Genomic DNA, 23082 nt, shown 5'->3' with positions numbered 1-23082 from the left:
CTAAAGATCACCTGATAAGAATTACAGCGATGGAGTGAGATCACAGGCCGCTGATGCAATTCAATTCAATTCCATTTTATTTGTAGCCCAAATTCACAACAACAGTCGTCTCGATGGGCTTCAAAGTAAAACATGAACTCAAAAGGATCACGAATACAAAGAGTTCAATAGAAAAATACTAAAATGAACTAACAAACTGACTAAGCTATACTGGCATCCCTGCCCTTAGACCCCCCTTCTCTGTGAGGAAAAACTCCTAAAAAACCGGATTCCGGAAAAAACGAAGAAACCTCAGGGGTGCCCACATGAAGGAGGGATCCTCCCCCAGGACGGACAGGCGATTTACCAGAACTCTTAGAGAAGAATTAACTTATCTAAATCTACAACTACATATATAAAAGTCCAGCAGACGAGCTTCATCCAGCCGTGGTTGGGGGGACAGAACCCCAGTGCACCATAGTTACCCCAGCTTCAACTTCAAGCAGCCTTTTAAACAAATAGTTCTTGTTATTTAGTTTAATTTAAACACATTAACATTAAGTTAAATAATCTCTGAATACTAGCTAGTCTGATAATAATCCGGTCCAAAGAGGAATGTTTTCAGTCTGACTTTGAATGTAATGAAATGTTACATGACCACAAATGTTTGTCCAGTTGGATGTTTTAAACAGATTTTTCTATTCATCTCATATTTTAGGTAAAAATGATGACGTTTCCAGAAAGAAAGATATTTTGCTGAAGAATTCTCCACTTTTGGTAAAGAACATCCAGACCAAACTGAGACGAAGCAGCTGAAGTTTATTCAGACGTTCTTCACTGACATCAGACACGTTTACAGCATCAAGTAGAGAAAACAGCCACACTGTTGTTGGAACATGAGCAAACGAACACGGGTCATGGAGAACAGAGGAAACGAACACGGGTCATGGAGAACATGAGCAAACGAACACGGGTCATGGAGAACATGAGCAAACGAACACGGGTCATGGAGAACATGAGCAAACGAACACGGGTCATGGAGAACATGAGCAAACGAACACGGGTCATGGAGAACATGAGCAAACGAACACGGGTCATGGAGAACATGAGCAAACGAACACGGGTCATGGAGAACATGAGCAAACGAACACGGGTCATGGAGAACATGAGCAAACGAACACGGGTCATGGAGAACATGAGCAAACGAACACGGGTCATGGAGAACATGAGCAAACGAACACGGGTCATGGAGAACAGAGAAACGAACACGGGTCATGGAGAACATGAGCAAACGAACACGGGTCATGGAGAACATGAGCAAACGAACACGGGTCATGGAGAACATGAGCAAACGAACACGGGTCATGGAGAACATGAGCAAACGAACACGGGTCATGGAGAACATGAGCAAACGAACACGGGTCATGGAGAACATGAGCAAACGAACACGGGTCATGGAGAACATGAGCAAACGAACACGGGTCATGGAGAACATGAGCAAACGAACACGGGTCATGGAGAACAGAGGAAACGAACACGGGTCATGGAGAACATGAGCAAACGAACACGGGTCATGGAGAACATGAGCAAACGAACACGGGTCATGGAGAACATGAGCAAACGAACACGGGTCATGGAGAACATGAGCAAACGAACACGGGTCATGGAGAACAGAGGAAACGAACACGGGTCATGGAGAACATGAGCAAACGAACACGGGTCATGGAGAACATGAGCAAACGAACACGGGTCATGGAGAACATGAGCAAACGAACACGGGTCATGGAGAACATGAGCAAACGAACACGGGTCATGGAGAACATGAGCAAACGAACACGGGTCATGGAGAACAGAGGAAACGAACACGGGTCATGGAGAACATGAGCAAACGAACACGGGTCATGGAGAACAGAGGAAACGAACACGGGTCATGGAGAACATGAGCAAACGAACACGGGTCATGGAGAACAGAGGAAACGTCTACAGGAGATCCACACCAGATCCAGGAGGATCAAATCTTTTGGAATCAGAGCCCAAGAAGGAAAATAACTCCAGTGAAAAGTCAACCTGACAGACGTCCACAGCAGAGGGGGGGGAACTACGGCCCGGGGGCCATATGTGGCCCGTTAAACCATTGAATCTGGCCCCCCAAACTGGAATAAGTTTTCTTTTCCCTGTAACTCTGCTGTCTCTCCATAGACCTTTGTCGAGGCTCAGAGAACATTTGTTGTGTTTGTGACGTTCAAGTGTGTTTTTCAAGTCCAACAGGCATTTTTCCCATCATTCCAGCACCACATGAACGCAGCATTTCTCTGAGTTTGAGTTTGTCCCTGATGAACATGACTCCATTTGGTGTCATTGGCACTAAAACGAGAACCAAAGCCGCAGTTTTGAAATAAAAACTCCAAAATATTCTGTTTTTGAATATTTATATCAAATTTCAATCAAAACTAAAGCAAATTTCTGTCCAGATTTAAGGTTCTTTCTCTCTTATGAGGAGGATTACCAAAACACTCCACGCATCCGCTTCCGGTCCGGCCCTTTGGACAATTTCTAGAACCCTCTGTGGCCAACCAGTCAAAACGTTTCCCGCCGCTGATCTACAGGAAATTTCACAGCAGCTGATCGATGAGGAAAACATGACACAAAAAACCACACTGGGCCAAACGTGGCGACACAAACACAAACACAAACGCCTTTAGTCTTTGGGCAAAAAACGACTATTTCCTCAGTAAAAGAGTTTTTTTTACATTTGTTCATTCTATTCCAGTGCAGTTGATGTCTGAGAGCGTCTCAAACGTCTGTGACTTAGAAAAAACCCAACAATCATAAACTTCTCTGAATCTTTTTAGTGATTTCCTCTAAAACGGTTAAACGAATGGAAAATGGACTTTCTCGAGTTTCTTTAGCAAAGATTTAAAATGATTATGGGTTTCTTGGTCGGGGGAGAAGATAATCGGCGGATCGACAGAAACAAAACTACACTTCAGTGCAACACAAACTGATGAATGGAAAAATCCACAAAGAGGAGTTTTAGTTACGGTCATTTGTTCTTTTTCAGCAACTGTTGCCACATTTGGATCAAACAGCTGCTGCAACAAAATTCTTTATGTCCAGAACTCCAACAGTCTTAGAGTTAGCATGCTACACACGCTCCAGCTACAGCAAAAATCCTTAGAACACCAAAGGATTGTGGGTTTTCTTCTGACCACACTGCAGAAACTCAATCTTCAGAAAGTTAAAGCTCCTTGTTTCAACAAAAACTGTTTTATTTTCTGTCTCGCAAGAAAAATAATCGGATCAGGAAATGTTTCCAGCAGCAAAATGTTCTCAGTTTGAGAAAACATCCTTACATTTCTTTTATCAAAGCAAGAATTCATGGACAGACCATTTTTCGTACCCAGATTTTTTTAAAAAGGTATTTAAATAAAAATTTTAATGTTAAGAGCCCCCCCTCTTTTTTAGGGGGGGTGTTTTTGCTGTGTAACCCCCCCCCCCCCACACACACACACACCCATCACCTGGGTTCAGTTTCACTTGCGGCATGACTAAAACCAAAGACCCAAGAAGACCAAACGGCTCGAGAAAAAAAAAGTCCCGCAGTTCCAACACCTGCTCCTTCGGGGGCGCTATTGAACAAAATGAGGTTTGACCAGAACGGAAAAAAGTCTGTCTCACTGAAGTGAACCGCACCAGAGTTCACCTGCAAGAGAACAGAGAGGACCAGAGGTCAACCCTGTAGAACATGAACGCTTTAGTGGGAGCCAAACCTTTGCTTATGAAGCCTAGTGGTGATTCGTGGTACTGCATGATGAGACACTTGGGCTTCTTTGGCATCATAACTTCATTCATTTCTGATTCACAGTCAATACAGTAAAACATTGAAAAAGATAATCGACAGAGGAGTTTATGAAGTTTCTATAGGAACATCTGAAGGACGTAAACCTTGATATGAAATAATTCAAACGTGTCGCCCCCCCCTCCCCCATTAAATCAATTAACATGAAGGCTCCCAGAACACAAAAGGGCTTTATTCTGGGCCCACATCCATGATGGATAAACTCCACATGAACTTTAATTCACATGTCAAATAAATGATTAGAATACATGTAAATGAATTTATCTACAGTCACTTTTGTTTGGACAGTTTTTACATAACTAATTACTTAAAAATGTGAGATTTATGCAATAAGAAAAGAAAATCTGGACTCAAACACACTCGTCTATAGATTTGATAAATGTAATGTTGCATTTCAATAATAATAATTCATTTATTAAAATCTAGTTCTACACACTGAATGTTTTCAGTGATTGATCTGATTTAGATCAAAGGATTCATGGAGTTAAAGTTCAGAACTGAACAGAACTGCGTTTCTGTGAATGGAACAGTCCAGTCATGCAGGCCTGAACCCCCTTTAGAACCGTCTAGAACCCATCAACAGCTAACATGAAATGTTCCGGCTGGTGAGTCAGATCGCAGCAGAACCGCTGCTCTCCACAGACCCGTTCCTTCCTTTTCTTGCTTTTGGAGTCGCCAAACTTCTTCGTCTTGAATCCTTTACATAAATTCCCAGTTCTGAGGATCTGAACTCCCATCAGCCCCTTCTTCATTCCTCCATCCTGCATTGAGGAGATGTGAGGGGCAGAACCGCGGTCATGGATGAGGACAAAGACCCAACTGCCCCACGTGAAGGTCATGAGGAGGAGGAGGAACAGCCTCCAACAGAACTCAGAGGCTGTAGGAGAGCAGCTGCAGCTGGGACGTCCTCCTTCACTTCCTGAACCTCCCCTCTGGTGACCTCCAGGACAGGAAGTTCATCCATTGACTCCCTTTTCCTGCAGGACGATTCATCAGAGGACCCTGAAGCTCTCAGACAGAAGCTCCGCCTTCAGACGTTGGCTGGTAGAGCTTTGGTGAGTTTGGAGGAGCTGGTCTCCGTCCGGGGGGAGGGGACACAGACGGACCCCATCCTGTTGAGCGACATGGCTTTGGTCACGCCCTCGCTGCCCACGGTGGACAGCGGGAAGCTCTCGTAGCTCTCCCCCGGCCGCGTGCCGCACTGGCAGCGCTGCAGCGTGATCCTCAGCTCGCGCTGGAAGTTGCTGTTGAGGAAGCCGTAGACGACGGGGTTGATGCAGGTGGACGCCATCGCCGTGAGGTGGCAGGCGGAGAAGACGGCGTCGTGCTGGCAGTCGGGCAGAGCCTGGTGGTGCCAGTCAAACAGAGTGTTGAAGACGTTGAGGGGGAGCCAGCACAGGGCGAAGGCGACCACGATGGCGAGCAGCATGGCGTTGATCCTCTGGGCCCCCCGCGTCCTCCGGCTGCGCTCCAGCATGTCCCTGAACGACACAACCACAACCCACGGTCAGACAGTCGCGCCCCACCACAAGCACGGGCGGCAAGCGCCGGGGGGCGGGGCAAAGACCTGCGCCGTCTCAGCCGCAGGAAGATCCGCAGGTAGCAGAGGAGGACCAGCAGCAGCGGCAGGCAGTACTGGAAGATCAGCAGGGAGGTGGTGTAGGCCAGCCGGTGTCTGTCCGACGGCCACAGCTCCATGCAGATCAGGTGGTCCCTGAAGGACACACAGGACGGTACAGCGTCTGATGGGGGGAAGCCACACCCCTCCATCCATCCATCCATCTGTTCATCCATCCATCCATCCATTCATCTGTTCATCTACTCCTCCCCCCAGGTAGAAGGTGTTGGATTATTCCTTCTGTTTTGTCCCTGGGGCATTTTGTCCTCCGCCATTTAAATCAAATCAAACTTTATTTATAAAAAGCCGCTTTACAGTTAAAAACTTACAGACTAATTAAAAAAGGAAGCCGCCACCTCCATTGACAAATACACCCCATGACAGCTGCATACTGATGTTTCCACCTGCAGCCCCTGACCCCCCCATCTCCAAACCTAACCTCTTCATTCATGGTTTCAGACCAGAGTCACACGCAGCAAACGAGCTGCTTTGTAGAACTAGAAAACTTTCAAAGGAAAAAACCTGAAAATGGGATGAAAATGAGTCCAGATGTCCAACGAAAACTGAATTTCAGTCTTTTTCAACAGACAATGTAACACAGAGGTAAACTGGGGGGCGGGGCATCGGTAGTCGTCACGCCGGCGGTCCCGGTTCTGTCACAGACCTGCCCCCCGGATGCTTCGGTCTCACCTGAACGGGTTGGCGGGCAGGCTGATGTTCTGGAAGGGGTCGTTGGTCAGGATGTTGAAGGACAGGAAGGGCAGGGAGATGAAGCAGGCCACCAGCCAGGTGAGCGCCACGGCCAGGTAGGAGTGTCCGGTGGCGGGGGACCAGCCGGTGGGATGCAGGATCAGCTGGTGGCGCTCCAGAGCGATGAGCACCAGGGAGAAGATGGACACCGTCACCGACATGCACTGAACAAAGGGGGTCACCTGGACAGGTGCAAAACAAAAGGTTTGAGAAACACCTTCAACTTCAACCTGAGGCTTCAGAGGAGACCGACTGACCAAGGTCAAAAGGTCATCAGCTCCTGTCCAGGATTAAAGCTCAAATCCAGCTGACTTCTGGGTTTTTTAACTTCATGATAGGTGCTGCCCACATTTTAGTAAGCAGCCTCTGTGGGCGGAGCCTGATCCAAATTGTTGGACCGACCAATCAGAGACGGTCAGATTTGACTTAATGCCAACATCATCAATATCCTGAGAAAAAAAGTGAGGATTTTCTAATATCATCTATCAGATCAACAACTGAGAAGGAGTGAGGGGCGGAGCCACTCGGTTTTGGGGGGGCTGGTGCGATGCATGCACTCTGACCTTACACAGCGCCTCCCCCAGCACCCAGCGGTCCATCAGGGTGTAGATGACGGTCACCGGCAGACACACCACGCACATCAGGATGTCCGAGCACGACAGGTTGGCGATCAGGATGTTGGTCACGTTGCGCAGCTCCTGCTGACGGGCGATGATGAACACCAGGCCCGCGTTCCCCAGCAGCCCCACGGCTATGACGGCGCTGTACGCCACGATCAGGAACGTGGCCCCACCCACCGAGGGGGGGCACTGAGACGTGTCTGCCCAGTCAGCCGCCTCCCACACGCCAAGGAGGCCGCCGCTGCTGTTGGGCATTTTTGGCCGGGGGGCTGTGCTCTGTGGGGGAAGGGGGCGGAGCTTTTCCCAGAATGCAGAAAATCTGCAGTGATGCGATTGGAGACGGAGGATCCACAGGGGAGGGGGCAAGGTTCAGCTGGAGGGGGTTTCAAAGAATGTCCTGACTCCTGTCCTGCTGGGGGGGCCTCGGCGATTCTGTGTGTCTGTGGAGAAAAGCAACAAAACATGAGGGGGGCGGGGTCTGACCGCAGAACATGAAGGGGCGGGGTCTGACCGCAGAACATGAGGGGGGCGGGGTCTGACAGCAGAACATGAGGAGGCGGGGTCTGACCTCAGAACATGAGGGGGGCGGGGTCTGACAGCAGAACATGAGGAGGCGGGAGAACATGAGGAGGCGGGGTCTGACCGCAGAACATGAGGGGGCGGGGTCTGACCACAGAACATGAGGGGGGCGGGGTCTGACAGCAGAACATGAGGAGGCGGGGTCTGAACACAGAACATGAGGGGGGCGGGGTCTGACAGCAGAACATGAGGAGGCGGGGTCTGACAGCAGAACATGAGGAGGCGGGGTCTGACCGCAGAACATGAGGGGGCGGGGTCTGACCACAGAACATGAGGGGGCGGGGTCTGACCACAGAACATGAGGGGGCGGGGTCTGACCGCAGAACATGAGGGGGGCGGGGTCTGACCACAGAACATGAGGGGGCGGGGTCTGACCGCAGAACATGAGGGGGCGGGGTCTGACCACAGAACATGAGAGGGCGGGGTCTGACCACAGAACATGAGGGGGCGGGGTCTGACCACAGAACATGAGGGGGCGGGGTCTGACCGCAGAACATGAGGGGGCGGGGTCTGACCACAGAACATGAGGGGGCGGGGTCTGACCACAGAACATGAGGGGGCGGGGTCTGACCGCAGAACATGAGGGGGCGGGGTCTGACCGCAGAACATGAGGGGGCGGGGTCTGACCACAGAACATGAGGGGGCGGGGTCTGACCACAGAACATGAGGGGGGGTGGGAGAAGGTGAGGTGAAGTGGAGCTGTGAATAAATGAATAAGACCATCAGCTCACGCTGTTTCGTCTCGGTTCTCCGGCAGCGCTGCCCCCGCCCCCCGCCATCCACCCCCCCGCCTCACAGAGCTGATTTAACATACAGCGCCGGGGCTTTGATAGCACAGCCCCCCCACCAGGGAGACTCCGCTCCACGGCAGCTTTATTTTTAGTTTGCAGAGACGCCTTCCTCGCCGTCTTGAACATTTTCTTCATCTGCCCCCCCCTTACTAAAGTAACTGTAGTTTAGGTCAGTTCAGCGGGTGACCACTGGGGGGCTTCATCACTTTCATAAAACAGTCCAAGAGGAGCCAACAGAACTAACTCTGCTCCTGATGAGGCAGAGGAGAACCGTCAGGGGGAGGAGTCACCTCCTCCCCCTCCTCCTCCACCTCCTCCTCCACCTCCTCCTCCTCCTCCTCCACCTCCTCCTCCTCCTCCTCCTCCTCCTCCACCTCCTCCTCCTCCTCCTCCTCAGATGAGACTGAAAGTCTCCCTTTCTGTCTCTCTCCCTCTTATCTCTGCAGATCCTCTCAGACAAAAAGGACTTTCGTCCGTTTAATTAGGACGCAGCTTATCAACGGCGTGCCACTGATTACAGTCATACAGCACACACGTGCACATCCACGTGCACGCCTACGTCTCTGCAGAGACCGACCCGTCCGTCTCTCTGACAGGTTTTCGGGGGGGGCCTGGAGGGACAGGTGTCGCTGCACCTCCACACTGACTCACTCAGCATCCACCCTCATGCTGCAGAGCATCACGCCTTCCTGGGACGCACCTCCGCCACGCGCCTCCACCTCCCCATCACCAGCTGCACCCACACCTACGGGCTGATGCGGACCATCAGCTGACAGGACAATCTAAATGCAGACCTTCAGTCCAGAAGCTTCTGCAGCAGGAATTCGGGGGGGGGGGGGGTGAAATAAACCCGTCAGACTTTCCTGTCAGTCTGATCTGTCTGCCGTCTGTCACGTTCATCACCAGCAAACAGGAAAACTTTAGGAGATACTTTTATTGTGGAAGGAGATTCAAGCCATTTTTCAAAATAAAAGCCTATGAAACACCACAAACATGTTTATGGTGAATCCTGATCTGAGGTTTGGTCAATTGTGGAGCAGATCTGGATGTAGCAGAGTGACAGTCACGATTACTGAGAGGGAAACTGCTGTTCCAATCAGATTCCAGCTTGTGTTTGCAGTCACTGATAGAAATGTCTTCAAAAGAGAGAAGAAGATCCGATCAACAGCAGGACAGAACAAAGGAGCTCCTTCTTCTCCGTCTGCCGAAGCTGTCAGCTCTCAGTCTCTAAATATGCGAGCGGCTGTCAGAGAGCGTCTCTTGGTGACAGCTCTCCATCCCGGAGGGTTTTTCTGAACCTGAAACCGCCACAGCTCCTCGTCTCTCCCAGGTTCCCATGAAAATGCTGTTTTTGACGTTTTTAACATTTTCCCATGATGGAGCACATGTAGAAAAGAATTTCTGATTCAAATTGCATTTCTGAGAATTTCTTGACTCAAATCGTTGTGAATCAAGATTAAAAAATGCTGTTTAAAAATGTTGGGGGTGTGAGGGGCTGTAAGCTAGTGGGAGAGAGTGTAAACAAAGGGATGATGGGATATCAGCGGAGGGTTACCTTTGCCCCAACGGCCCCGCCCACAACTCCGTTCTGGGGCAGGGCCCCGTTCTGCAGAAACTTTGTCCTAGCAAACGACACATTTTTTTAGATTTGGAACAGAAATGACGTCTTTGAGATGAAAAGACACTGAAAACTCTTTGAACATAGATCAGGAAGTGATCGTCCAACCAAAGCAAAGACGGCTCTGCTGGCTGCTCTGTACGAGGAAGAGCCGTCACACTCCCCCTCCCTGATTGAACGTGACTGTCAGTCAGTGGCCTTCCTGAAGCGAGGGGGGGAGCAGCCTGAGCCGGCCTCCATTACTACCGGGGGGTTAGAATGGGAGGCGCTATGATCTGAAACCACAGGAAGCACCTTCCTCCCGCTCAGCTGACCTCGTCTTCTTCAGCTAACAACAGCAGATGAAGCCTGACGGAGCAAAGCTGCAGTTCCTCAAATGGCCACTTGGTGGAGGATCCTTCGACCGTTAGCATCAGCTGCTGTGATCCAGCGAAACTCTTCGTTATTATCATCATTCCAACAGATTCTGATGTGGATAAAAGGGTCTTTAGGTTAGTTGCGTAAAGGATTGACGGACGAGTTACCTAATTTAAAGTCTTCATTCACTTCAATGGGAAACATCCAACTTTCTGTCCAAAAACAAGTTTGATTCCATTCTGACGGAACTTTTACAAACCTTAGAGTAGCACTCAGAGAGGGCGTGGCTTTTGAGTGACAGGTGAATCGTGGACTCTGAAATAGCTTTGGTGGGCGTGTTCCAACTTCTGATTGACATGTTTGCCCCACCTCTTTTTAAGTCTCTCCTAAGGAGAAAGTAAGCAGACTTTGCTCTTAGGTGTTGACAGAGGTATGGACTGTCCATCCTATTTATACAGATACGGCTGTGGTGCAGTGGGAGAGCAGTCAACCTCTGACCACAGGTTTGGTTCCCCACCCATGTGTTTAAGTGTCCTTGAGCAAGACACTGACTCCCACATTGCCTCTGGTGGTTACAGGTTGGCATCAGTGTTTGACAGCGCCACAGATGGAGATACGGTTCAGGGACATGTGGGGTATAAAAGGGGAATGTGTGTGTGTGTAGGTGTAACACTTGGTGTTGTGCGGTTGCTGCTTATGGTATGTGTTTGTTTTCCAGTTCTTATATATTGTGTTTAGTGTTTCACCAGGGGCCTGTTTCAGAAAGGAGGTTCGACCAACTCTGAGGATAAACTTGAACTCTGAGTTGGTCAATCGGGAGATTAACAACTCTGAGTTTTCTGTTTCAGAGAAGCTGATCGGAGTTAGGTCAATCAACTCTGAGTGGACTGATTCGGAGTTAAGCGTGCGCACCGCGACTATAAGAAGCCATTATCAATGGAGCGCAGATATCACGAGTCACCATGGCAACCGTGGAAAAAAAGAGGTCTGCCTATTTTTTGCCAGCTGAACTTGACGTGCTGCTGCAGAGTTACAGTGAATATGAGCACATATTCCAGAAGAAAAGCAACACCGCTGCATCTGCAAAACAGAGACAGTTAGCGTGGGAAACATAGCTGCTCAAGTTAATGTGTAAGTTTGCATTTAAATCATTGTTATAAAATATTGACTGTAATAACTTTCTAAATAGCGTAAGGTGTGAAATAAAAAATGGCGATATTTAGGTTTACTTTTGAAGTGTTATTCCTGGTGTAAATGCATGAAATGCTGCATAGTATACAGAACCAATCTGGGGGGGGGGGATGCCTTTAACGTCGGTAACGTTTAGAGGACTTTTTTGTTAACCTTCCCCTCTTGCAAACGTTGGTCAGTTTAATATTAATACATGCAATTGTGTTTTTAAAAGTGAACTTTTGTCTACCCTTGTATTGATCAAGTGGTATAGGTTTAAATGGGATTAAGAAATTAAGCAGTGTTAGCAAATTGTGTTTCCAAAAAGTAATTGTTACATTAATCTAATTCAATGTCCCTGATTTCATTTTCATGTAGATGCAATCCTGCAGGAATTAAAAGAACATGGCAGCAGCTAAAAATGAAGTATAAAAACATAATTCAATCAGGTCAAATGTGAGCATGTCATGGATGTAGGCTTTGTTGACAATATTTGACATATTAAACATCTACATAGCAATGCTTATCTAATGTTGTTTTCATTGTATATATGTAATTGACTGCAACGAAAAACGATAACGCTCAAACAAAAACGTATGGGGAAATGACAAAAAATCGAGTCTAGGTCTCAAAATCCTCGCACGACGTAAATGTAATTCTCTAGGAATTAATGCAGCCTCCTCGTCTATTGGGTCCTCCAAAAAAGGACAAGTCATTCTTGTCACTTAGACCGTCTCTGTCTGTGTGACGGACATGTGGGCAATGAAGGTTAAAGCGAGAAATACCGCTTCGTCTTTAAAAAAGGGGAGGGGACCGGCAGAAACCTTGAGTTTAGAGAATAAAACCTGCTCCCGACCAGGTTAGGTTCACAGCATAAGTAACCATGGACACTGACTCCGAGTATAAGTTACCTATCTTTCAGAAACGGGTTTGACTTACTCTGCTTTCTCTGGTTTAACAAACCTCCCATTCTGAAACGGAAAACCCAGGGTTTCCCTGATTTCAGGGTTAACGCACTCAGAGTTTACACTTAACCTCCTTTCTGAAACAGGCCCCTGGAGTCAGAAGGGCGTGAACTTGTCTTGGCTCTTGTTTCTCGTTTGTGGCCCCTGCAGAGGTACCAGCCCCCGGCGTGTTTCCATCCGGGCTAATGCTAATGCTAACAGCTGTAACTGTTGCTCCTGTTTTCCTCCACAGGTGTGGACGTGACGGCGGAACAGCAGCACCGGACACGGACACATTCACGGCTAGAAACCTTAAAGTCCCTCCGGCTGGATGAAGATGCAAACAGCACAACCTCCTCTGCTGAACTTGGACCGGCTCCTGAGGCTCCTGCCTCAGAGGTTCAGAGCTCACCTTCAGAAGATGCGGTTGGACGGCCGCTCTGAAGCTCCGTGGTGGGATCACAGCTTTGTCACTGTCAGCTGTTCCCGGCAGAAGTGGCTCAAACCCCCCAGACCCACAGAATTACTGTGCAAACGGATGTGGAGGTTGATCAAGCTCAGAAGGCCCTAACCTATAAATGCTCCTTTCACGATTGACGTCTCACCTGGCAGGTCTCCGTGAATCACGTTAAACACGCCTCCAAGCAGGCGTCGCTCCTCGCCGCTGTCTGTCAGCGTGACAGGCGGACTCATGAAAACTCTGATTATTGGCTGTCATTCTGAGCCGTAACCTCATTAAAAATCTTTTCTCCAGCTCCTCCTTCCAGAAACAGCGAGGAGATCTCAGCTGGACGCTGCTGGAACAGCAGGACAGTCCAGACACACAACACAGCTGCAGACGCACAAACCCACAGCGGGACCTCCATTGACCGAGGCGGAGGTGGCGCTGCAGAGCCGCTGCCTGGCTCTGCTCCCACCCCATTGAACATGCAGACCCTCCACAGAGGGGGGGCTGCTACAGAGCCCTGTGGGACCCCTCAGGAAACCTGCACAAGAAACCTGCCCATCAGCCTTTTAACCCAGGAGGCTGCCATCAGCACTGTCGCCCCACGGTCAGAATGTTCCTGGTTCAAATCCTGATCCCCCCCTCCCATGCTCAGGAGTGCTTTCAGCCCCCCTGCACAACGGGCGGCCGTGGTGCAGCGGTAGGGCAGTCGTCCCATGATCGTAAGGTTGCAGGTTCGATTCCCGCCTTGCACGCCCATGAGTCAAAGTGTCCCTGGGCAAGACACTGAACCCCACCCTGCCTCTGGTGGTAGGCGGGCGCCTGTGTTTGGCAGCGGAGCGACCACCAGTGTGTGACTGCGTGTGTGAATGTGTGTGTGACTGGGTGAATGGGTCTGTGACTGTAAAGCGCTTTGTCCTTGTAGGAAGAAAGGCGCTATATAAGTATACGCCATTTACCATTTACCAAAAATTTCATAAAATAGATTCATGGCTACGTTCTTGTTTAGGTGTTCATTTTCCCACTCAGACAGCAGGGATGGGCTCCAGCAACCGTCATAATAATAATAATAATAAATTTTATTTAGAATGCGCTTTACATTTTAGATAAAATCCCAAAGCGCTACGTCACGATGAAGATGGAGGTCTCCTCAACCAGGTGACTGTTGGAGTTTCAAACCCGACAGCATCTGATGGGGGGGGGCACACCCGTCCATCCATCTCTTCATCCATCTGTGGAGTTTGGATTTGGGGACCCCTGTCCTTAGACCAGGGGTCCCCAAATCCAGGCCTGGAGGGCCGGTGTCCTACATGTTTTCCAACCAACCTGCCATTGAAGCTCCTCATTGGCTGAACACACCTGATCAGGTGATCAGCAGCAGATGAGGAAGGTCTCTCTGGAAAACCAGCAGGACACCGACCCTCCAGGCCTGGATTTGGGGACTCGAGCCTTAGGCGCTTAATTTGCAACCATGGTGTCCTTAAACGGAACCAAACTGAGGTGAAAAACAGGACGAGACGTCAAAGCAGAGAAGCTGAAGTCACTTCAGTCTTTAATCCATAGACGCCACATGTGTCAGATTTAATCCAGATCCTCCCTTTTACACCAGAATCCGTTCAGCATGAATTCAAGTCATCTCCGGTCACCGTGTGATTAACTTGGATGTTTCTGCTGTTTTTTTTTACCTTTTTGCGGTAAACATGATCACATATAGATTTGGGTTTTGATTTGAAACTCTGTTTCCATGACGACCAGCATGTTTCTGCTCGGGCCCGAAGTCGGTTCTGCTGCATCAACCGAGCCTAAAGCTCCGCCTGAAAAACCAGAAACTCCTCAGACGTTGAGTCCACGGAGCTGCACGTCTGCAGCTGAGAGGCAAAGATGTCGACGTTTTTCTCTGATGACAAAGAAACGAGACAATCCTCTAAGTGTTTTTAAGAAAAGGGCTTTTATCTTGAAGGAAAGTCCTTCAAACTGAGATCAGAGTTTCCTCTGGGCTGTAACGCTGCAGATGTTTGTTCCAAGGGGGAGTTATAATAAAAACATGAATGAAGATCTGCATGACCCCCCCCCCCCAAACATGATCATTTCCGTCCCGATGCAACATCTGGGCTCCAAATGGACAAATTCCACAGACGGCTCCTGGACTTCACCAACAGTCCTGGAGACGGTTTCATCAAATGAAGAAGAGAAAGAAAAGACTGAAATGAGATTAGAGGTTAAAGTAAATTACAGAAGCTAAATGAGATTAACGTTCGTATGGAAGCATGAAACCGGCAGAACACTGAGGCGGAGCAGCTGCTGCTGCAGAGGAGACGCTTTTCTGAAATTAGATTTCAATTGACGGACAAAACAAGTTTCATTATTTTATATTTCAGGTTGTGATTTACCATCTGTTGCCATGACAGCGTGACAAATGGGCAGCGTCGCCATGGTAACGTCAGGACAGGAGGGCAACACGATGCAAAGTTCATTGTTTTGACCTCTGAAAGCTTCTGAGCCTGCAGAAACCGGGCCGCAGAGGTCCGTCACCGAGGGCGGGGCTCCTGGCAGACATGAGGACGGATGGTGCAGACACGCCCCAGCCTAAATCTGGACTCGCTCAGTCACGCCTGAACCGCGTGGATTCATGAGTATGATGAGGGGGAGCCGCTCCTCCTGCTCAACTTTCAAAATAAAAGACCTACATCCGGTGAACTCCTGATCTCAAGAGTTTTGTCAGCAGAGCAGCAGTGATGGAGCGAGGCGGCCTGTCTGAGCCTTTGGACCCACGCTGCTCCACATGTGCTGAGAAGATCTAACAGCTCATGAAATCTGAGGAAACGTGAATGATTTTCACCGCAGAAAACAGAAGAATGAATCTTTCCAGATGTCTCAGCTGAAGATCAGACGAGCGTCGTCTCAGACTCTGCAGGCCTCATCAACAGGAGGAAACCATCTGCTGAGCACAGCGGTGGAGGCTTCATGATGAGGGCCTGCTCTGGAGATGGTGGAACCGAAATGAAAGAGTCTTCCACGTCATCACTGAAGGTTCTGGTGCGGGTCTGATGTCAACGTTCAGCGTCTGAACGGATCCACAGAAACACCCGACGGTTCCCCTGAATCTGCTTCTTCTCTGTTTTGATGGATCCAAAAATCAGAACCGCAACGTCTGTGGAGACCGGATCCTGAGGCCTTCATCCTCTGCTCCCCTCCGGGGGAGTGGGAGTGATTCCAGATTCCTGTTGGCCCGTCTCTGCTCCTACACCTGATTGTGGACCCCCCCCCCCCCCCCCCCCCATCTGGCTCGTCTGCCCCCCCCCCCCCCCCCCCGTCCCCGTCCGTGAGTTCTGGTGGAATCTGGTGTTTTACTCTTCTCAGTATTTCTACCAGAACTACTTCTTCTACGGTTTTACATCATTTGGAAGTTTTTTTTTCTAAATGTTCTCATTTCTGTGAAGCTGCAAAAAAAAAACATATTTTTCTGCTTTTGGTCCAATGAAGATAAAAAACAAAGAGTTTCTTCTCCAGAACAGACGTCGCTGACATGATGAGCACAGCAGCTCCATTTGGGGCTCTCCTGCATGTTTTGGGTCAGAACAGCAAAGTTCTGCCCAGTTCCCATCCAGAACACAGAATCTCTGCGGTTCTGGTTTACGGGCCGGTTAAATCTCACATCGTCTGTTTATTCAGGACCCAAACGCGCTTCGGTCGGCACTCCTGCGGCCTTTGTCTGATGGAGAGGAAATGATCCGATGAGAAACCAGAGCAGACCCCCCATGCCGGGCTGGGGGGGGCTCAGCAGCCGCCGGCCCCCGCTGAACATTCAGAGATCAATCAGCCACTTGCCTTTGCTGCGAGCCGCCTTTGATAATCCATGCACGACTGCGGGACGCCGACCCAACGCTCCGCCACTGTTCGAGCATCAGCTCGTTTATTTGCATATCAGAGTGGAGAACAAAAATACCCCCCAGCCCCCTTCATCACTGGGGGGCAGTGATGAAGCCCTGAATGAACACAAACACTGAGTGAGTCGTTTTCTGCTCAGAAAACACAGAGGGAGGAGATCCTCACATCCTGGTCTCGCCCGCTTGACCTTGATGGAAGTTTCTGTCTAACCCCCCACCCCACCCCCCAAGCTTGCTAATCTGCAGCAGCTCCAGAAGATGATTGACTGGACCTGGAGGGCGGGGCTACAGTTCAAGGAGACGCCCCCCACCTAACTTTCTGCTGCTGAACAGTTTTTCTGGCTCCATTGCAGCTTCAGGGACGTTTCTGGGACGTCCAGCCAGAAGCCACGAGCTGAAGGTTCCTGGTCCAGATCCGGGAGGGAAACGAGGCTGATCCCAGCTGGCGACGTGGTTTTAGCGGGCAATGACGATGACCATGGATTGTTCCAGCATCTTCTGTGTTTTGGTCTGAATCCATTCGATCTGAGGTTCGTAAACACTGATGTGAATCTGAACTTTTCTTCCACTTCCAGCGGTTCTGCTCTGAGGTGGAGCTCATTGCACCAAAGGCGCCGTGAAGATCATCCCATAATGTGCTGTTGTGATAAAACCCTTTGATCAGAGAGGCTCAGCGTTCATCAGGGCCGCTTCATTCTGTAAATGAGATGCTGCTTCATTATCTCCTGGCTCCCTGACAGTCTGCAGATCATCCCGGCCGTTCTTATTGAAATGAAGTCGCCTGTCAGGAGGCCATCGGTTGGACACCGTCTGTCGTTCTCACGAGGAGCAGCGCGACAGTTGGCCCAGGCGCTTCATCAGATATGCAGTCCATGCAGACTCATGAGGACAGCGGCGTGTTTCACGAAGACAAATGAGGAGACGATGCAGACGCCCGAGACACAAAGCAGCAGAAATCCAAAGACACATCTGGGTGTTTATGGAATCTCACCATCACTGACGGGTGGATACGGGCCGACTGTGGGGGAAAACGGGTCAAAGCTGTACGAGGCGGTCCGGTGGCCTACAGGAGGCCTCCAGGTCGTACACTCAGAGAACACAATCCACATAGTTTCTGCAGAGCGGCAGGAGCTCATTAGAAATTCCCCTCAGCTGGTAACCCACCATCCTTTTGTTAACACCCTCTCCCAAAAATAAATAATGAAAGAAATGATCAAAGTTAACCATAAATAAGGGGAAAACTGCACAATAACAAAAAAGATATGTTTGTGAAAAGCCGGGTATCGAACCAGCGAGCTTCTGCACCAAGGATTCCCATGTGTTTCAATGGAGGCAGAAATCCTGGAATATCTGGAAAAGTTCAAGGATTTGAAGAACCAAAACTGGGAAAAAGCTGAAAGAGCTGAACATTTGAATAGTTAACGGTTAAAATAGATGAAAAATTGGAGGAAGATACTAGAATAAAGAAAGAGAAACAGGAAAAGGATGGTTGAAGGATTTCTAGGATCATCAGAGAAATGGTCCATGAAGACGTTAAACACAGCTTTTCCATGGGAGTGTGTCTTCAGGAAAACAACGTTTTGATGAGAATGAACAGCAGACGTGTCTCTAAAAACGGTTCAGGCAGCAACTCTGACAGGAAACCTCTGAAAGGAAGCTGAAACTTTAAAGGCCTTTTGGAAAAGTGACAGCAAAGAAAAAGGAAAAAATCTTCTTTGCAAGAATATTTGATGCTTGATCAGAAATAAAGACAGAAAAAATCAACAGCAAAGTTTAAATATGTCTGTCTGCGGAACAAACATCTGATCGGCTTCAAACATGCCGTCTGTTGGCGGCTTCATCCACCACAGCAAAATGTTGAGTAGCAGTTATTTAGTTGGTTTCTCTGCATGCCCCGCCCACTGCGTGGTCTTATTTAGTGTCAACCGCTAAAGGAGGCCAGCTTTAACTCACTCCCTCCTCTCATTTAAGGGAATGAGCTCCTCCTGCTCCCTCTGATGCTCTCAGAAAGTCTCCACAGTCACAAAAACCAGCTGAACTCTTACTAATGAGCTGCAGAACTGAACTCATCTGCAGCAGGAACGTGGGCCGGGCCGGTTCTGCTAGATCCATTTCAGAAACGGATCTGCTGCTCTGGAGCCTGAAGATGCAACTGGAGCCGCCTCATACCTGCCCGCCTCCCCCGCGGCGGGTCCAGGGTGTTGCTGGGCAGACTGGGGAGGTGCTCATGAGCCCAGACACATCCAGCCTGATGATCCAAACCTTCAGCTCCTCGCTAAGCAGCTGTGATGAGGGGGCGGAGCTTCACCCATCGCTGCAGCTCCTCATCAGGACATCTGATCACTCAGCTGCAGAGCAGAAAACGATGGTGCCTCAAAACCAACAGGAGCTCCTGCTCCCCCAGCAGGAACACATCCTGAGGGTTCCTGTGACTCAGCTTCACATCCGTCATCCCACTTCCTAAAACCCACTCTGGAACCACATGTGGATTCATCTGCGGCTGAAAATAGTCTAGAACAGATTCTCTGTTTCTCCTGTTATGACAGCGAGCAGCTGATTGAGGAAACCCAAAACCTTCTGCAAGAAACGAAGGAAGCGTCAGTCTCTTTACCTCCAGACACAGATGCCTGCTAGAGCAGACGCCTGCTGGAAGCAGACGCCTGCTAGAAGCAGACGCCTGCTAGAGCAGACGCCTGCTGAAGCAGGCACCTCTGAAGCAGACACCTCTGGAGCAGACGCCTGCTAGCGCAGACACCTGCTTGAAGCAGACGCCTGCTAGAGCAGACGCCTGCTAGAGCAGACACCTGCTGAAGCAGACGCCTCTGAAGCAGACGCCTGCTAGCGCAGACACCTGCTTGAAGCAGACGCCTGCTAGAGCAGACGCCTGCTGAAGCAGACACCTCTGAAGCAGACACCTTTGAAGCAGACGCCTGCTAGAGCAGACGCCTCTGAAGCAGACACCTCTGAAGCAGACACCTCTGAAGCAGACACCTCTGGAGCAGACGCCTGCTAGCGCAGACACCTGCTTGAAGCAGACGCCTGCTAGAGCAGACGCCTGCTGAAGCAGACACCTCTGAAGCAAATGCCTGCTGGGGCACACGCCCCATTTGGGTTAGACGCCTGCGGAGCATTAACCTGCTCCTCTTTAATCAAAGTTTTAAGTTGTGTAAATTGATAAAAGAGAGAACACCTTTTTGTTAAATTGGTTTTCAATGCGGGCTGTTTCCACCCGTAAGGACAGTGGTGACTACAGCTTATACTGGTGCTGAACCACATCAGGGTTCACTTGCAAGTGAACCCAGAGCCTTGTTTTTCCTAAACTGACTGTCTGGTCAAACATAAACTAGTAGGGATCAAACAGGTCTGTGTGTTCTCTCCAGTGCCCCCTGCTGGTTAGACCAGCTGTGCTCTAAAGCACAAACAGCTTCATGATTACTTCAGGCGAGTCTGAAGACCACATGGATGTGCAGCAAATTGTTGCTTAGAAACAGAGGAAAGTCTGGAAGGGAACAAATCTACGACACCAAAAGCATGATAAGCTCATCTGAAGGACACAGTAGGGTTCCAGATCTTGGAAGCATCCGTGAAATCCCTGGATCCTGGTCCGGGTTTTAAAACAAAGTCAAGACGTCTGTTTGTCTGCAGAATAGCAATAAAAACGAGACTCAGTGACTACAGACCTCAACCGGGAGAAAATCAGATGGCAGCAGTGGTTAAGACCAGATCTTTGAGACCAGATATGGACCTGGAAAAATCCAGATGATCCAGACTGGACCCAATCAGAAAAAACAAGACCTGAAGGGACCATTCCAACAGCTTAAACCTGGAGCAATTTACCGAGACCAAGTTCTTTTTGGATCCAACCAAGACGACCAGATGCATACTCAACCGGAACCACTCTGAAGATGAACAAGGTCATCAGGGCAGTTCATCTGGACTGGATCGAAACTAAATAACCAAAACCAATCCTTCACTGCAGTAGATGAGCCAATTCAGAACCAAACCAGACCAGCAAACTAAAACTAGATCAGATCAGTGGCAGACATGAATGACCTCTTCTTTCAGGCGAGTCCAGACTGAAAGACCCCAGAAAGCTCATTCTAGAAGTGGGCCACAGAAAACCAGAGAGGGCTGGATCCAGATCCAACCAGAACAATCCATGGAATCCAGACTAGAAAAAAACACGATATAAAGTTGACACACGTGAAAACAGATTCTTTGGTTCTTACTGGGCCCACCTTGACCCAGACCAGCGTTTCTAGACTTAATCTAAATTATGACTCCTCTGTCTTCTGAAACATTTTTTGGCAAAAATTGGTCCAACGCAATGCATTGTGGTCTATATTCACCGATCTACTGAGCATCGATGCACACTGGTTTTGTGCAGAGACTTCTGGGAAATTTCCAGGACCCTGGATTTGGGGGATTGTGTCTGATTTCCTTCCTTACTCACTATTTAGTGCATTCGCCATGTTGCAGTGGTGTCCGACTCTACAATTCTGGAATGGGTCAGAACAAACTGACCCAGAACACCCAGACTCCATGCAGCAGGTTTGGTCTGAGCAGAACCAAACCAACAGACCCAATACACAAAGTGGAGCAAATAAACAGAACCAATACTGGAGCCAAACCAAATATATAACACCAGAGCTGGAACTGAACCGACTGACTCATCCTGAAGCAAACAAAAACTGGACCCGGGTTAGCAGAACCAGACCAGACTTAGGCTGAAGGTAAGAAACCGAACCAGACCACCAGAGATCTTTGATTCAGAACCATCTCAGTCCGGTCCATCCTTGTTGACTGATCTCTCTGTGTGGTCCAGGCTGAGAACCGACCCGGTTTCCCGTAGACCCGGTTCAGTCAAAGCTAAAAAGTTCTTCCACCAAGAACTGAATTTTATCCGCCTTCAGTTAGAAAAATAACCGCGAGTTCAAGAACTGATGGAAACGCTCTGCTGCGTTTTGGTTCAAAACCCTCTGACGTCATCAAAGACACTAAAGTGAGACTTTCTGGGGTCACTTCCTGTCCGAAATGTTGCAGCTCGTTGGTCTCCGTTAAACCGGGAATCGCGAGCTCAGCATCATCAACCACGAACCATCAGTCACGCGGCGCTCGCGCGCAGGAACGAGTCCAATTAGCATCAAACACACACCGCTGACCCCCCCATCAGAGACTCCCCCAGGACCAGGACTGACCTGCTGCGGATCCCGGATCCCGGAGCGGCGCCGCGTGCAATCCTCGGTCGGCGGCTGAGCGTCACGCCGCGGAGATCCGCGCGGCGCTGCGGCGGGAAGCAGCGGACACGCGCACTCACCTGTCCGCGCGTCCACGGTGGCTCTCTGCGCGAGGGGGCTTGGGCCGCGCGGGCGCAGGTGTGAGCGCGTGCCACAAAAGGGAGAGGGGAGGCTGTGGGGGAACCTGGAGTTCAGCGTCCGTCACTCTGAGGTTCGATCCTGCTGTAAAGCTGCACGACTCAGGGGCGGAGCGAGGCAGAGCCGGAACCAGACTTTAGGAAACTGCCCCCCTCCCCGTGAGACCCCAATATGGGGGCAAAAATACGGTTAACCGGAATACTTCAGTAAAAAGCTGCAGACTGAAGAAATGATCAGAATAAACGATTGAGCGACGGTTTAACCGAAATATTTGATCCATGGACTCAAACTTACAATCAGACTAAATATTCTGGTTCCAGCTGCGTTTCATGTTCCATGTTTCATGTTACGTGTTTCACGTTACATGTTAAACGTTTCGTGTTACATGTTACATGTTACTAACATGTGAAACCCAAACAACAAGGGAACCTCTGAGAACCACAAACCTTCGTCAGCATCTGTCTGCTCCGGGGGGGGGGCAGATGATGGATCAGTGTGGATCCCCCCCCCCCCCCCCCGGAGAGTAATGGATGGAAGGATGAATAAAAAGATGACAGAATGGACAGAGAGACGGATGAACGATGAAACAAACTTCACAAATACAAAGGATTTTGTTGTCCTGGATCAGTAAATAGATTTTTTTGATGTTTATTTAAAACATTTTTATTATTTTTTCCTCTGGGGAGGGGGGGGGGGCTCATCTGTGTTATGATCGCAGCTGTTGTTCCTGTTTCCGTCTTCCAGCCGTCGGGTGGATGTGGGTGGAGTCACAGCTGCCTGTTTTGCTGCAGTGAATCCCAGAAATGACTTTAAGACACCCCCCCCCCCCCCACTAGCCTTTGTGACCTTCTGAGTGTACCTGGGGGGGGGGGGGTATCTGAGCTCCATTGTGTTGAATCTTCTTTTAATCTTTTCCTCTTTCCTTTTAAAGTGTTAAATATCATCCTGGAATGATTTTAAACTTTTCACCACAGTCCTCTCTTTATGTCTGCAGACCTTCTGGTTCTGGTCTCATCCTGATCTGGTTCTGGTCTGATCCAGACCTGGTTCTGGTCTGGTTCTGGTCTGGTCCAGGTTTGGTTCTGGTCTG

At 49.5% G+C, this 23082-nt stretch overlaps 1 protein-coding gene and 1 long non-coding RNA gene across 2 annotated transcripts in view; one reads left to right on the top strand and one right to left on the bottom strand.

The window, feature by feature from the left end:
- Window positions 1-777: 777 nt before the first annotated feature.
- On the bottom strand, window positions 778-22101 carry LOC101175094 (neuropeptide Y receptor type 1). The gene is made up of 5 exons (XM_023960426.1): window positions 21816-22101; window positions 6770-7266; window positions 6147-6388; window positions 5406-5552; window positions 778-5319 (listed from the first exon to the last, which is right to left on the bottom strand). Exons 2-5 carry the CDS (start codon window positions 7079-7081, stop codon window positions 4869-4871), a joined length of 1152 nt encoding a protein of 383 aa, XP_023816194.1. The 5' UTR covers window positions 7082-7266; window positions 21816-22101; the 3' UTR covers window positions 778-4868.
- Window positions 22102-22882: 781 nt separating this feature from the next.
- LOC110014080 overlaps window positions 22883-23082 on the top strand; it is a 10100-nt gene continuing 9900 nt past the window's right edge. The window contains exon 1 of the long non-coding RNA XR_002289228.2: window positions 22883-23082. This exon is cut by the window's right edge and continues 727 nt beyond it. This is a non-coding gene — a long non-coding RNA (uncharacterized LOC110014080).

The sequence above is a fragment of the Oryzias latipes genome, chromosome 12, assembly GCF_002234675.1.
Source record: "Oryzias latipes chromosome 12, ASM223467v1".
NCBI lineage: Eukaryota > Metazoa > Chordata > Actinopteri > Beloniformes > Adrianichthyidae > Oryzias > Oryzias latipes.
Note: the sequence above shows the minus strand (reverse complement) of the source record. Positions and strands in the feature narration are given on the sequence as shown.

Bases quoted from the DNA above. Each gene is read 5' to 3' on its own strand.
- LOC101175094 (XM_023960426.1), bottom strand. From the start codon at position 7,081: ATGCCCAACAGCAGCGGCGGCCTCCTTGGCGTGTGGGAGGCGGCTGAC. The intron at 5,553-6,146 runs GTGAGACCGAAG...TGTGTCCTTCAG, and splicing joins CTGCCCGCCAACCCGTTCAG to GGACCACCTGATCTGCATGG. The intron at 5,320-5,405 runs GTCTTTGCCCCG...TGTGTCGTTCAG, and splicing joins CTGCGGCTGAGACGGCGCAG to GGACATGCTGGAGCGCAGCC.